This window comes from Agelaius phoeniceus, chromosome 11, assembly GCF_051311805.1.
Source record: "Agelaius phoeniceus isolate bAgePho1 chromosome 11, bAgePho1.hap1, whole genome shotgun sequence".
Lineage (NCBI taxonomy): Eukaryota > Metazoa > Chordata > Aves > Passeriformes > Icteridae > Agelaius > Agelaius phoeniceus.
In genome coordinates this window covers 9,086,598-9,102,035 of record NC_135275.1, presented here as the reverse complement: position 1 = coordinate 9,102,035, position 15,438 = coordinate 9,086,598, and the positions used below count along the sequence as shown (strand labels likewise).

Here is a 15,438-nt window from a genome sequence, read left to right as displayed (position 1 = left end):
ACACTGGCGCTCAGAGGGGGATGATGCCTGGTGCGGGGGTGATTCACTTGCGGGAGGTGATGCCCAGCGGACACTGGTGCCCGGCGGGGCGGCGGTGCCCCGGAGGCGGCCGTGCCCGAGGAGCGGTGGTCCCGCCGGAGCGGGGCGGGGCGGGGCGGGGCAGGGGTCGGTCGATGCGGGGCGGTCGCTCCCGAGCGCTCCTCCCGTGCCCCGGCGGAGAGCAGATTGGGAGCCTTCGCACTGGGGGCGGGATCGGGTCCGGTTTAATCTCGGGCTCCGCCGGATTACGGTCGCAGGATAGTCTCTAATCCGCGGCACCGGCCACCGGGGGCTGCTTGCCCCAGCCCGCAGCAGAGGCACCGCGGAGAGGGGGCAGGTATGTCTCTCCGATCTCCCCTGCCGCTCGCACTCCCAGGCTCGCTCCTCCCTGAAGCTCCGTGGCTGGAGGCTGCCGGGAGCTCGGACCCCTCAGCTCCCCTAATTCTCCTCCGCACCCCATCCAGTCCTTTCCGACCTATCTCTCGCCGGCCCCGCTTTCCTGACACAGCCCGTCTCTCTCTCTTCCTCCGTTTCCTCCTCCTCCTCCTCCCAGCTCCGGGCAGCACGGGGAAGGCTCCGGGGCCCGGCAGCTCTGGCAGGTGCTAGCGCCCCGGGGCTGTTTGCTTTGCTGTACTCCTGCCACTTGCCAGCGGCTGGCATCTTCCCACGGGTGGGTGACAGATCCCGCGGGTGCCGGGGGAGGCAGAGCCCAGCGCCCCGACACTGCCCCTGCCCGGAGCGCGGTGTGGGGGCTTCGGCGTGCATCGTTCTGCTGATCCTCACAGTGCCACCAACCCCCAAACTCCCTTTACTTTCCCTGTTTTCTGCTTTAATTTTTAATCGCCCGTGGGAATGACATATGTTTCTGAAGGCTGGAAGCGGCTGTGGGCAGGATCGGGTGTCAGGGTGCCGGGGTGCCGGGGCGGGGGGCACGGGCAGGGAGAGTGGCGCCGGCCGTCACGGGCACCGGGGCTGCCTGGGACCTGCGTGCGGCGAGTCCGCGGGCTGGGGTATTAATAGAGCCTGGCTGCCTGGGCCAGCAGCGTGGAAAGCTGGGCAGACACTGCGTTCCTGTCAGCCACGCGTGTCCTGTGCCAGCCGGCGTGGTGGCCCTCTCTGCCGTGTCAGCTCTAAAGTCCCACTGGAGAGAAACCTTCCCCAAGGGAAACTGAACCACAGCAGGTGGCTCTTGGACTAGGGGTCCCCAGGCTGTGTGGTGGCACGGGTGAGACAGGGGACCTGGCAAGTCCCCAACAGGTGGGATGGCAGGGAAGCAGAACCCTGACTGGCTGCGGAGGGCATGGCTGCGCTGAGCTGACGTGCAGGAGATGGGGAATTTTCCACTGGTGTTGGACCAGGCCCAAGATGAGGTGTTAGACCTGTCTGGTCCCTGTGGCTTCAAGGGGGTACCCCAGAGAAAGGCGTCTGTGCCTGGCAGCACTGCCCCATGTCCCAGAATGGCGTGCTGGCATGCCTTGGCTCAGGAGCAGTGGGACACTCCATTCCACTCGGGGGTGGCACGGGGGTGCTGGCACCGCAGGGACCCTGGCTGGGGCGCAAAGGGCCCCACAGCACCCGGCCGTGCTGCAGCTGTAATCACACGCCGGGGCCACGGCCACGGCAAACAAACAAGCGCCGGCAGAGCCTATTTTCCTTGGCGCGTGGGGATGGGGGAAGGAGCGGAATCCCACGGGCTCCTTTGGAAGTGCAACCCTTGAGAAAACAGAGGCGGATCGGGGCCAGAACGGACCCCTGTGCCCCGGCTCTCCTCGCCGCGTGGGTCTCAGCCGCCGCGTGCCTCCCCAGCTGCTGATGCAGCTCTGGGACTGGCTGGGTCCCCCCCAGCCTGGTCCTGCTGACCCTGTGGAGCAAATGTCAGGCTGGTCCAATGGTGAGAGTGCCATGGGCAGGCACAGTGGTGGTGCCACGGGGCTTGGGCGAATCGTGGCTCCTGATTGCCACAGGAGGCTGTGCTGGGGGTGCCGGAGGCACGTGAGGCTGTGGCTGAGGCCAGTCCCTCCTGATGTCCCCAGCACTGCCAGCAGCAAATGGCACCTTGGAGGTTTTGCTGTTGGCCCCTCCACTAAGGGGTTGCTGTTGTCATCCCACTAAGGCCAGTTGTGTTTTGAGGAGTGTGAACTCCTGGAAAGCATCTTGCTTCCAAGGCAAAACAAAACTCCAGAGGTGTGGTAGTAAACCCAACATGTCCTTTTCTAGGCACTCTCCATCAGTCTCTGCAGTGCCACTACCTGTGCCACCACCTTCCCTGTGTGGCCCTGCGTTCCTGGAGGGCAGAGTTTGAAGTTTATAGCAAAACTCATCATACAGCCTAGCACTGCCTGAGATGCTTTGGACTCAAGCTAATGTCTCACCCAGCCTTCCCAAGAACCACACTGAGTGCCATCGGCCTCGTGCTGCGCCCACCCTGTCCCCATCCCCGTGCTGCCAGCTGTCCTTGCCACCTGACCTTGTACCACATGGACTCAAGCTGGCAGGTGACAGCAACAGCCTGGGCTGTCCCAGTGCTGGACATGACTCCCCTTGCCTGGCCTCAGCTTCCTCACTGCTTTTCCCAGCTTGCCTTGTACTGGTGCTTGGTTGTTGGAGGATGTGGCAGGATGGTGATGGCTGACACCTGCAGCCATCCTGGGTTGTGTGCCTGGCAGGTGATGCCATGGCTGAGCTGCACCATGGCTCTGGCACTGGAAAACCCTCTCCATGGCCCCACCGTGATGTTTGATTTTACCACTCCCTTCCCTGTAGTGCCTTTCCCCTCTCTGCTGTGTCCCAGACACCATTCCCAGGCTCAGGTACAGCTGTCCCCCAAGACAGGGGTGCCACTTGTGCTCTTAGAGGTAAGACCCTGGATGGACACTGCTGTCCACATTGGTGTAACAGAGATGGCCAGAAGTGCCCAGGCAGCTGCCAGAGCCCTGCTAGCCAGGACAGCAGCTTTCAGAGCCACTTGTTCCTACTTGCTACTGCCAGTCCTGCCCTGGCTGGAGCACTGGGGGAATTGCCTGACCTGAGGCTGAGCCATGGTGTGGTATTTGGGGCTGAAAGAGGTGAGGTGAGCCCAGGAGCAGTGCCTACTCTACCCACCTTGTGCTGGGGACATGAGTGGGGCAGGCTGGCATGACCAGCTGGTGGGGCTGTCATCTCCAGAGGATCTCAGGTGGATCTATCTCAGGAGAATCTCCCACGGATCTGTTTGGGGAAGGTCTACATACAGCAGGGCTACCCAGAGAGGTTCTCCAGCCACCCACTGGGTAGGTTTTGCCTCCAGCTGTCCTTTCCCACAGCTACTGGGGTTCCCATGCCCATGTGGCCCCCCCACCCAGAACCTTTGCCCCAAAGGTGAGGTGCCTGGCCATCCCCTGAATGGCTGCATTTGCCCCTTTGGGTGCCCCTTTCCTCTGGAGGAGGTGGCACCCTGGCACTGCCTTTGCTTAGCTGGGAGGTGGGGGGTGGAACACCACAGGTTAAAACCAGGTTTGGGTTGCTAATTTTAGGAAGACAGGCTGGAGGAAAGCTTTGCTTGTGTGTGCTTCAGAAGAAAGTCAGACCTACTCCCAGGGCAGCTGTGGAGAGCAGTTCTCAGTGGAAGGCAAGGAGAAAGGGGTTTCTTTGCTGTGTGCCCTGCTGGGGTCAATTTCCCTGGGTAGGGGTTGCCCAGGGACCGCCAGGTTTGGGCTGTTGCCCAGCTGTGCCCACACCCCCCCTGTGCCCACAGCAGTGCCAGAGGCTGACCAGGGACCCCGGTCTGGGGCCACTCTGGGCACAGTGCTGGGGGGAACCCCAGGGCTGGGGCTGATGGCACTGGGGGAACATGGCTGGCATCCCTGCCCATCTCTCTGGCAGGGCTCGGTCATCAGCACAGCCTCAGGGAACATGAGACCTGTGTGCCCAGCTCTGCTGAAACCCGAACGGCCACCTGGGCGGGCGGGCAGGGCCGGGGGGGCTGCCGTGCCCCGGCACACAGCGGCGGCAGCAGCGGGATGGGGAGGGATACCTGGCTGCCAGCACGCAGGGCAGGCCGGCAGCTGCGGCAGGCTTGGCGCTAAAGCCGGATTACCACCCGGAATAGTCCCACGGCTCCAGCTGGGCCGGATTAACAAGGATTCATCTACAAGGAGAGGAGATGGGGAGGGACTCTGTGCCCTGTGGGGGTCCCCGCCTGGGGGAGCACCCACCTGCTGCCAGGGACACCCCGTGCCTGTGCTGGGCACAGGTGGGAGCCGTGGATGCTCACAGGCGGGTGCTGCGGGCTGTGGGGACACTCAGGCTGGTGCTGTGTGGCACAGGCATGGCTGGCAGGACTGGCCGCCTGTCCCCCCGTGTGCTGCGCTCTCACCGGCACCGCCTGCGCTGCTGGGGACCGTGCCGGGCCGGGGCCTGCCCGGGGAACGGGCACAGCGCAGGAGCCAGGCTTGCCCGGGGTGATACACATCCTGCTGGCCACGTTGCCTGATGCAATGGACCTCCCATCCTACATATCTGCTGGCACTGCCCACAGAGCTCCCCTGCCAGCCCCCCGCTCCCGCCGGTGCCTGCCTCGCGCTGGGATTTTCCACCTTTTAAATGAGGTGCGTGGAAGAGAGGTGTGAGGCAGAGAGAGGGATGCGGTCCCTTCCAGGACCCAAACCGTCACCGTGGTGCCCTGGTCCCCGAGAAAGGCTGGCCATGGGCCGAGGTGAGCCCAGGACTGCCCGTCTGTCAGAGCAGGGCAGGGATTTGGGAGCCGGGCCGCCCCACACACGTGTCCCCATCGCAGCGAGGGCGGGCAGGCTCTGTGCTGGCCGGGACGAGCGTGCGAGACCAAACGCAGCCTGCCCGGGAGCGCAGACGTGGCCGGCGGGACGGGACGTGCCGTCCCACGCATCCGGCTCCGTGCTCCTTCTGCCGGGGCTGCGGGTCAGCACCAGGGCCCGGCCCAGCCTGCCTGGCCACCCCGCAGTGTTGGTGGGGGTTCACCACGCTCTGGGAGCAGCCTGGGAGAGGTGGGAGGTCTGGCTGCAGCACTGTCCTTGTGTCCCAGAGCCCAGCAGGCAGCGGAGAGGCACATGCCGGGAAATCGATGCAGCTTGCCCAGCATCCCCAGGAACGTGGCCCTGGGTGCCACAGCGGGGAGGGGGGGGGGGGTTCTGTGCCCACGCATGTGGCCAGGTCCACACCATCAGCTGGGCGAGCGGGCGCTGGAGCTGCTGGTCAGGAGTGGGATGATGCCAGGCAGCATGTGGGCTACCCAACATGGCAGTGAAGATGGCAGCATCCCATCTGTGTGGTGGCACCCTGAGGGAGGCGATCCCTGAGGAGATGCTCTTTCCCCAGAGCAGAGGGTGCCCAACTAAGGTGGGCACACAGTGAGGCAGTGAACCCACCAACCCCACCTGGAGGGGAACCAAGCCACCCCTTTAGGGCCGCTCGTCACTCTGTATTTGCTGTTCTGCCTTATCGCAAGGCAAACAGCAGCAGGCAGGGCTCACACTGCCCGATCGAATTGTCTCATGCTCCCACCTCTTTCATCTCCCCCCTTGCCCTGGCTACTGCCACCAGGAGAGCCTGGCCGGGGGGCAAAGGCCAGGGCCAGCTGGGGAAGTGGCAGTGAGTGGTGCTGGGCCCGTGCCAGGGCTGTGCCAGGGCTGTGCCAGGCTGCCCGGCGGGAGGAAGCGTCTGGGTGGCAGCACGAAGCCCGGTGCATGCTGAATGAGTCCGGCCGTGCCGCTTGCTATTCCGAGAGACGCTTGGGGGAAGAAGTTGGTATTTCCTGAGCTGCCCAGAGAGGTGTAATTATAACCTGGGAGAAGAAAGGGGCTGCAGACGAGAGTGCCCAGCCTTCCTGGCGCCCGTGGGGGAGCGGGCAGGGGAGTGGGCAGATGCTGCCTGCCACCAGCGGGATGCGGTGAAGCCCTGCCCGCAGGCAGCCCAGCGGCACTGGGGGGCTTAGGGAGGTGTTGGAACATCACAGATCTGGTTCCCCCCCTCAGTCCCATACGGGGTGAGTGGTGGGTTCAGCGATGCCTGCCCATGGTGGGAAGGCGCAGAGTTAACGGTGGCTTTTGGACGTGCTGGCAGCCTTGTTCATGCCTGGATCCATCCCAAGCGGAGGCCTAGTGGAGGGGATAAATCATCACCCAGAACCCGCCCTGCGCTTCCCTCTCGTCCCCCGCATGGCTGAACCTTCTCATTTTGGTCCCTGCTGGCCTGTGTCCTGCCTCAGCTTCCCCACCTGGCTGGGTGCTGCAGGTAGGGCAGCCCAAATACGTGCCCACCACCCTGGGCCAACCACAGGGGCTCGGCCCCCCTGGCAGTGCCAGCAGCCAGTGTGTGGCCTGGGATGACCCTGCCAGGTCTTTGTGGCCTGGATGGGCAGGGACAAGCAGGGCAGCAGCTCAGGAGACCGGAGGTGCTGGCACCCACACCCTGACGTGTCATCCTTCCCTTGCGTGCCAGCAGGAGTGCTGGACCCAACTGTGCTGTGGGAAGGCTCCTCAGATTTCTGGGGACACCAATCCCCTGGGAGCATAAAGATGGGCATGTCCCCTGCTCACCCCATGGCGACCCCCGGCAGCGGGGTGGTGGGGCAGCAGCATCCTCCCGGGACTGGGGACCACACTGCATCCCAGCCAGGCCTAACCTCCAGCTGGGTGGCAGCAGCCTTTGGCTGGATATAGCCCCATTGTGGAGCCCCCTGGCCAGCCGGACAAGACCCCAGCCCCTCGGGGCAGTGGGGGGTGGCGGGACCCTGCCCCGGCTGCCAGCCTGCCCCAGAAAGCCACCCTGTGCCGTTTCCCAGCGGGGCGGGGAGGGCCGGGGCTCGCACAGAGGCGGCTTTGTGCGGCGTGCCAAGGCGTCCCGCGCTCGGCAGCCCGGCCGCCTTCCCCTGCCAAGGAGCTGTCTCCCGGCCCCGCGCTCTTTCCTGCTCCGTTTGTCCAGCCCTGACGTGCCCCCGAGCCCCCCGCCTTGGCACCCCGGCAGCGGCGGGACGTGGGTGAGCCCTTCGCGCCGGGCAGCACCACGGGCTTTACATAACGGCGGCTGGGGGGTCCCTGAGCTCCCGACCCCGTCCTCAGCCGCCCTCCCAAACACCCCCACTCGCCTGCTGGCACCCGTCTGCAGGAGGGGAAACTGAGTCATGGAGCCGAGAGCTGCGGGCAGGGGAGTGGAGGTGGGCAGGCGGTGTGGATGGGGACTCTGGGGCTGGGCAGTGCTGTGCTGTGAGCAAGGGGACGGGGTGGGTTGTGGGATGTCTGGCTGGGCGAGAGGGCACCCCCACGCTGGGGCTCTGGTGGGGGTGGAGCTGAGGGGCTGAGTTCTGTGGGACATTGTGTGCTGAGCGGGCAGAAGGGAGAAGCACACCACCGTGATGCCTGGCTCGGTGACCCTCCCATCCCCGGGCGCCTGTCCCTGCCGTGCCACCAGCGCTGGTGCTGAGCCCAGCTCCAGTGTCCCTGGTGGAGGCAGGACTTATGAGGCTCCAGGCCAGCCCCTCCGCTGCTCCTGCCCAGAGCTGGACCTCTGTTGCCTCCCTCTTGCAGAGCCTGAGTAGAGCCCATAGCAAGCCCAGCTGTCTCCCAGCCATGGATACCACGGACGTGCCCCTCCAGGCCGAGATGGTGGAGCTGGTGCCCAATGGGAAGCACGCGGCCGCACTCACCACCACCACTGTCCCCTCACTGGCGGGTGACAGGTAGGGCACTCAGGGCAGGGACTCGGTGGGTCCTCTGAGCTGGTCCCTGCCCTTGAGATACCAACCAGTGCTGATGGTCCCTGTCTCTGCTTTGGCTTCACTCCTCTCCCTCCATGGACAGATTTGAAGAGAACCAGACTGGCGTGGCAGAGATGGAGGAGTTCCTGCCCCATGGTGCCGAGAAGAAGCAGACACACTTCACTGATGTGAGTAGCAGCACGGGCACAGTGCTGGGGGTGGGATGGGGCAAGCTCACAGTGTGACTGGTGCATCCCCTCCCTGTTGTGTCCTGTGAACAGTTTGAAGGGAAGACGTCTTTCGGGATGTCCGTCTTCAATCTGAGCAATGCCATCATGGGCAGCGGCATCCTGGGGCTGGCCTATGCCATGGCCAACACCGGCATCATCCTCTTCCTGTGAGTGCCATGGGGGCATGGGGGGGATGTCCAGGCCTGGAGGGCTCCTCCAAGGGGATTGGTGGGTACAGGCAAGAAAGAAGTCTCTGGCTTGGGGTGATGCAGGGACCAGTGTCCTGCTGGCTGAACAATGCCCATTGCTGGCGAAAGTCTGCCTGAGTGCTGTGCCCCATTTGGGGGGAGGAGGAGGAGGGTGAAGGTTTGTCTTCCTTATGACAAAGTCAGATTTTCAAAAGTAGCTTGAAGGACGTGAGTGATGGCTCCTTTTGAGTGTGAAGACATGGACTGAATCTGCCCCATGAACACCCAGCTGGTGCTGAGGCAAGGGGATGGTATCCTGCCAGGACAGGCAGAGCACATCTGCATGGGGTTTGCCCTACAGCCATGTCTGAGCCCTGTGTTGTGACCCACTGGTAACTGTGCTGTCCCCCTGCAGCTTCCTCCTCACAGCAGTGGCCCTGCTCTCCAGCTACTCCATCCACCTGCTGCTCAAATCCTCAGGCATTGTGGGTGAGTGCCAAGTCCTCAGCAGGGCCGTGCTGGGGGTCCCACCCTGACTCTCACCCACCACCACTGCTCCCTGTCCCACAGGCATCCGTGCCTATGAGCAGCTGGGTTACCGAGCGTTCGGCACACCGGGGAAGCTGGCTGCGGCCATCGCCATCACGCTGCAGAACATCGGGGGTGAGCTGGGGGACCCGCCCGGGCTGGGGACGGGGTGGGACCAGAGAACACCAGTGCACCAAGACCTCCTTCTGCCCTGCAGCCATGTCCAGCTACCTGTACATTGTCAAATCTGAAGTGCCTCTGGTCATCCAGACCTTCCTGAACCTGGAGGAGAAGACCACGTGAGTGCCTCCTGCCCACGCTGCCTGCGTGCCTTCCCCAGGCAGGCGCCGGGGCTCTGGCTCCAGCTGTGCAGCCCGTGGCAGGGATTTACTATCATTAAGCCACTACTATTTTTGATAACTGTCAGTGCTGAATAAGCCCCTGGGTGAGATTAAACCGAGCTGAACTTCCAATCCCTGCTCCTCACATCCCCTTGGGATCAGGCTTTCCTCCTTGAGCGGAACCTGGGGCTGCAGGGTGGGGGTCTGGTTGGGTATTGGTCCCCCCACCCCATGCCCACATCCCCACATCCCCACTAGCAACTCTAGCCCTTGTGGGTGCACCATTGTGGGGGTAGGCAGAACCCTAGCTCAAGGGCCCCCAGGGATGCTGGCCTCAGGGGTCCCCAAGGGTGTTAGCAGAGCAGGAATGCCAGCCTCAGGGGACACCAGTGCCCTGGCATTTGCCAGCTTAAGGGTCCCTAGGAATGGCAGACAGCCCCCACAGTGGCTGCCTCTGCCTGCTGTGGCCCAGCAGATTGAGGTGGTGAGCAGGCCCTCTCCTTCCAGGGACTGGTACATGAATGGGAACTATCTGGTGATCCTGGTTTCTGTCACCATTATCCTGCCCCTGGCCCTCATGAAGCAGCTGGGTAAGTCAGGGAGATGCTACCCATGGCACTGGGGCCTGGCACCCTGGGTCTCCCACGGGGCGATGGTGCCAGCCTGGATGTGCTGGGCAAGGAGGGGACACTGAGCCAGTGCAAGGGTCCCGCCCGCACCCAGCACCCACTCTCCTCCCTCCCCAGGCTACCTTGGCTACGCCAGCGGCTTCTCCCTCAGCTGTATGGTCTTCTTCCTGATCTCGGTGAGCGCCCGCTGGCACTGGCAGTGCCTTGGGGTGCCGAGCATCCCTCCTGCCGGGGTGTGAGGCTGGGCTGCTTGCTGTGGGGACAGCAGAGGCAGCAGGGACAGCGGGTGCTCGGGGCTGCAGAGACGCTGTGGCAGGGCTGTCAAGCTGCTGGGTTATTTTCGGCTGAAGGAACCGAACATTGTGGAAAGGGAGAGGGGGGAAGGTGCTGGAGGGGCATCTGCACATGTGGCCCCTCCACGTGCTGCTGCCTCACTCTGTCCTGCTGCCATCCCCACAGGGACAGGCTGGGGGAGCAGCATTGCCACAGGGCAGCACTAGGAGAGGGTGTCCCTAGGAGGGGTCCTGGCAGGGTCACTCTCCTGCTGGGCATATGGGCAATGTGTGCTGGGAGCTGGGGGCGCCAAGAACTGACTGGCCCCATGTCCCCCCCCACCCCAGGTCATCTACAAGAAGTTCCAGATCCCCTGCCCACTTCCGGAGCAGGAGGGGAACATCACGGGCATCCTCAATGTCACCACTGTCAGCACCAGTGACTACCAGAATGGCTACACCGTCCTCCAGGCCCCCGAGCAGGACACTTGCACACCCAGCTTCTTCACCCTGAACTCACAGGTAAGGACCTGAGGCTCTGGGTGAGCCCCCACCCCGTGCACCCAGTGAAGATGGGTGGTCCTGGTGCTGGCAGCACCAGGCTCTGGGCCCCCAGCAGTCAGTCGTGCTCCTCTCGCACAGACAGCCTACACCATCCCCATCATGGCCTTCGCCTTCGTCTGCCACCCCGAGGTCCTGCCCATCTACACTGAGCTGAAGGAGTGAGTCCTGGGTGGGGGCACCCATGGGGAGGGGTGGGCTTCATCTGGTGCCCACCCAAAGGCAGTGCCATCCATGTGTGGGACCTGTGCCGGGGCATTGCGGGGAGGTGGGTGATATGACCCTGGGTGGGGCAGTGGGTGCATGCATGGTGGCTGATAGGACCTGGGATGGGTGATATCAGTCTCAGGAAGTGGGTGATACAATCTGGGGTAGGTGGGCAGGTGGCTGGTAGGCAATATCACCCCTGGGGCATTGGTGATATAACCCTGGGTGGGCACTATCACCCCTGGGAGGTGTGTGATATGACTCAGAATGGGTGCAGGGATGGTATGACCCCTGGGATGTGGGTGCCATGATCCAGGGGTGGTGGTGTGATCCCTGGGAGGTGGGTGCTGTGACCCAGAGAGGGTGGGTGGCTGGTTGGTGCCACCCTGCCCAGGAAGGGGGACACAGCCTCTCTCTGCACATCCCACACACACGCCAGAGTGTTTTGGCATCACCCCTCCTCACTGGGTGGGTGCTTGGTGTCAGTGGGTGCCATGGGGCTGTGCTGAGCCCACCGTGTCCTGCAGTCCCTCCAAGAAGAAGATGCAGTGCATCTCCAACATCTCCATCATGGTCATGTACCTCATGTACTTCTTGGCTGCCCTCTTTGGCTACCTCACATTTTACGGTGAGCCCTCGGGGTGGGGACTGGGGCTGGCACACCTGTGCCAGGGGGGTGATGCTGCTGGGGCTCACCCAGGGGCTCCTTGATGGTGTTCACAGACCGTGTGGAGTCAGAGCTGCTGCACACGTACAACAAGGTGGATCCCTTTGATGTGCTCATCCTGTGTGTGCGTGTGGCTGTGCTGACGGCTGTCACCCTCACCGTCCCCATTGTCCTCTTCCCGGTGAGTGACCCCCCAGGTGGCTTCAGCACCAGGCTTTGAGAAGGGAAACTGAGGCAGTGATGAAGATAGGGACTGGGGAACAGGACATTCTGGGTGCCAGGAGCAGGACTGGGGCAGAGGCAGGGCTGATGGGGCAGAGGCGGGGCCACAGGGACAAGGCTGTGAAGGGGTGACAGGAACCAGTGGGGCATCAGGGTGAGAGCTTGGGAAGGGAAAGGGGTTATGGTGACCTGCGGGGCCATAGTGTCAGGGTACAGGTCCTGGCTCCGAGGATGGAGTGTGGTACCCTGTCCCTGTCCCCAGGTGCGTCGGGCCATCCAGCAGATGCTGTTCCAAGGGAAAGACTTCAGCTGGATCCGCCACATCTCCATTGCTGTGATCCTGCTGACCTTCATCAACCTCCTCGTCATCTTTGCCCCCTCCATTCTCGGCATCTTCGGCTTGATTGGTGGGTGGCAGTGCCCTGCTCCTGTCCCTCCTTGATCATGGAGCATTGCAGCAGCATGCCAGCCCCTGTCCTGACTGGTGCTCAGCTGTGACTGACCCTGCCATGCCTCAGTTTCCCCGGTCACCCTGCCAGGAGCAGGTGGTTGCGTGGATGGCTGATCCCATCGCTGTCCTGGCAGGCCGGTTCCCAGAGCGCAGTGCCGGCACTGCTCTTCCCTGCATGTTTCCCTTGATCCCCCCAGCCAGGCTCCCCCCCCTCAGCACTCAGCTCAGTGCCAGGGCTGCGGGAGGGGTGTGGGGACAGTGCCAGCACACTGCGTCCCTGGGTTCCTGGAAGGCTTTGCCAGGACTGGGGAGGGCAAGGAGGGGGTGGGGGTGGACAGGACCTGTCCTGGCAGTGGGGCTGGCAGGGCTGAGCTGCAGGGTGGGAGGCCCCTGCCCACTCTGTCCTTGTCTTCTCCAGGTGCCACCTCCGCTCCCTGCCTCATCTTCATCTTCCCTGCCATCTTCTACATCCGCATCATGCCCAAGGACAAGGAGCCACTGCGCTCCACCCCCAAAATATTGGTAAGCATGGGCAGGGGTACAAGGATGGGGACAGGTGTGGGGTTCTGAGCCTGGCGGGGAACCCTGTCGCCCTGGCCATGCCTGAGTCCCTTCCTTGTCCCCACAGGCTGCCTGCTTTGCCCTCCTCGGGGTGGTCTTCATGATCATGAGCTTGAGCTTCATCATCATCGACTGGGCCACGGGTGGGGGGAAGAGCGGCGGCAGCCACTAGCCACTGCCGGTGCCCAAGCCAACCTCGCCCCCACCCACCCGGTGCCCCAGGGAGAGCCCACCCTGGGCTCAGCCCCCATGCTGCAGCCCCACCAGGATTCCCTGGGGACTTCCGCTGTTGCTGCCCGTCACCTGTGGTGATGGTGAGAGGGCATGAGCCATGGCAGGCATGGAGACTCCTCGACCTGTGTCTGAGATGGGGCAGTGAGCCCGGGGCAGGTCCTGTGCCCCCCAGCCACTCCAGCGGGCACCTTCCCTGCTCTGCGCCTCAGTTTCCCCATCTGTAAAATGGGGAGAATAATACTGCCCTACCTCACCTGGAGCTGGCTGTCAGGTGGAGCTCTTCTGCACCCCAAGAGCCACCAGAAGCAGGCACTGCCAGGGGCGCAGGGCACTGCCTGCCGTGGGGACCAAGGCTGGGCACTTCCCTGGCCTGCCCCAGATAGCATCAAGAGCCTGATGAACAGTGTCCGTGGGGGCTGGAATCCAGCAGGGCGGTCGGACCTGTGACAGCACCTGTGCCCAAGCCACCCACCCTCTCCCCTGCCATCCCCCCATCCCCAAAGAGATGCCACCCACTGCCCTGGCATGGCAGGGGCACCCTGGTCCCTGTGGACAAACATGGCCCTCATGCTGTGGCTGGTGGTGCTCAGCCTGCTGCTCCTGAGCCTGCCAGGGGAACTGTTGGCTCTGGGTGCCTGCGGACGGGACCCTGCTGACCCCTGGGCCATGTACAGGGTGGGGGGACAGCTGCATTGCTCCAGGGAGGTGGCATGCACGCCATGGGCTTTGCATGCACTGGCATCCTGCCCATGCTGCGGCTGGGCTGCTGGGGGCCCGGTGCACCCAAGGGGCATGAGGGGGATTTGGGGGCGGGCTGGGGGCAGCACTCACTGGGGGCAAGCTCAGGGCTCTGGAGGCACCCTTGTCTGCATGCCCAGATGCCAGGGTGATGGGCACCCCAGCAATCCAAGCTGTTCCTGCTCGCCTCGCACCCTGGGCCAGCACTCAGACCCCTACAGCCCTCACCCATCCATCCATCCATGCCGCTGGGATCCATCTATCCAAACATGCCAAAACCCGGAGAGCGGCTCTCCCACCCCCCACCTCCCCTCCAGTACGGAGGGCAGCCTGGCAGGGTGGGCAGCACAGGGCTGGGGGGGTCTGTCCTGCGGCAAAGTACATAAGAGATGTATTTTTTTATGAGGTGGTGGAGGCTGGGATGCTTTTTATAAATACTGTACATAAGAGTAGATCTTTTTTAACGTGTTGTGTTGCTCTGGGTAGCTCTGTATAATGTACATATCACATGGGGGGGCACTGGACTCTCACCAGTTGCAGGGTGGCCCCTCTGTTCCTGTCACCAGCCTGGCTGCCCCAGGGCCACCCCTGACACCTGTAAATTATTGCTGGGGGTGATGCTGGCGGTGGCAGGAGGCCAGAGGTGAGAATAAAGATGTGAATGTGCCCAGGTCTCGGGCATCACTGGCGCGGGTGAGGTGTTGGCACGCAGGCTGGCACCTCACACACGGCATCCTGAGGTGCCACGGACAGACGGACATGAGCCACACGGGTGCACAGACGTGCGTGAGGACAGCAGGATGTGCAGGGTCAGTGCACATGGGTGAACAGCAGGACAGACAGCATGGCCATACAGCAGGACAGCACAGACACACAGACATGGATGTGCAGGGCCCCTGTGAGAGTTAGACCCTGGGGAAACTGGACCGTGAGGGAGTGGGATCCCTGGGGAGCAGGACACCTGTGAGAGCAGGATCCCCAGGACAATGGGACATGAGTGGGAGCACAGCCCTGGGGAGTGGGATATGTGGGAGCAGGAGCCCAGCAAGTGCCATGGCAGTAGTATCCCTAGAGAGGGGGGCTGCTCTGGAGGCAGGGCTCCAGGGAAGTGGCACTGGGGCATCTCGTGCCAGGTGCCAGGGCAGTGGGTGCCCCCAGTGCCAGCCCCCAGCCCTCGCCCATGGCACAGTGTGGAGTGGGGGTGAGCCCCCCCAGTCCTGGCCCCTCGCTCCCCTCAGCTGGCCCCAGCTCTGGGCTCAGTGCCAGCTCGTTAGCAAAGCCTTATTAGCACAGCAGCCCGCTCCCACGGGAACAGCCCTGCTCCCCCACACCAGGCCCACGGGCGCAGGCCTGCAGACCCCACGGGGGATGCTGTATCCCTTCCCCTGACATTCTGAGTGGAAAGCATCCCTGGCTGCCCTCATCCTGCTCAGCTGGTGCCGGTGGGGGTGTGTGGAGGGGCTGCAGGGCCTAGGCAGGCATGAGGCAATGCTGTGGGGCTAGCATGGAGTGAGGGTGGCTACCCGGGCATGGGCCAGCCCCCTGGGTCAGTGGGCACACCTGGCTCCCTCCTCAGGAACTGTGAGGGGTTCTGGTTCCTAAGGGAGCAGCCCTGGGAGATGGGGGACAGGGCAACAGGGCAAGTGCCTGAGGGAGCCCCGGTTCTGGGAGAAACCTGGAGATGCCCCATCCTGCCCAGTCCCATCCTGACCCATTCCCTGTCACAGGCATCCCAAGCCCCGGCACCTGCCAAGGAGCTCCCTCCTGCTGTGGCAGGGGACACAGAGGGGTGAGAGATGCCCAAGCTCTGAGCCACCACCCTGTGCCACCGAGACTCCACAGAAGGCAGCCCTGAAACACAG

The 15,438-nt window shown here is 63.5% G+C and overlaps 1 protein-coding gene across 3 annotated transcripts; it reads left to right on the top strand.

Annotated features, from left to right (window-relative positions):
* Positions 1-218: 218 nt before the first annotated feature.
* SLC38A3 (solute carrier family 38 member 3) lies at positions 219-14,242 on the top strand. Of its 3 annotated transcripts, none has more exons than XM_077184661.1 (16): positions 219-376; positions 7,578-7,729; positions 7,851-7,935; positions 8,029-8,144; positions 8,581-8,654; positions 8,736-8,828; positions 8,911-8,992; positions 9,542-9,624; positions 9,781-9,839; positions 10,284-10,457; positions 10,578-10,657; positions 11,231-11,331; positions 11,427-11,551; positions 11,855-11,999; positions 12,462-12,565; positions 12,672-14,242. In XM_077184661.1, exons 2-16 carry the CDS (start codon positions 7,620-7,622, stop codon positions 12,774-12,776), a joined length of 1,536 nt encoding a protein of 511 aa, XP_077040776.1. In that variant the 5' UTR covers positions 219-376; positions 7,578-7,619; the 3' UTR covers positions 12,777-14,242. The 3 variants fall into 3 exon arrangements, with proteins under 3 accessions (XP_077040776.1, XP_077040777.1, XP_077040775.1); XM_077184662.1 differs by lacking the exon at positions 219-376 and adding an exon at positions 6,930-7,030; XM_077184660.1 differs by lacking the exon at positions 219-376 and adding an exon at positions 7,037-7,207.
* Positions 14,243-15,438: the final 1,196 nt, after the last annotated feature.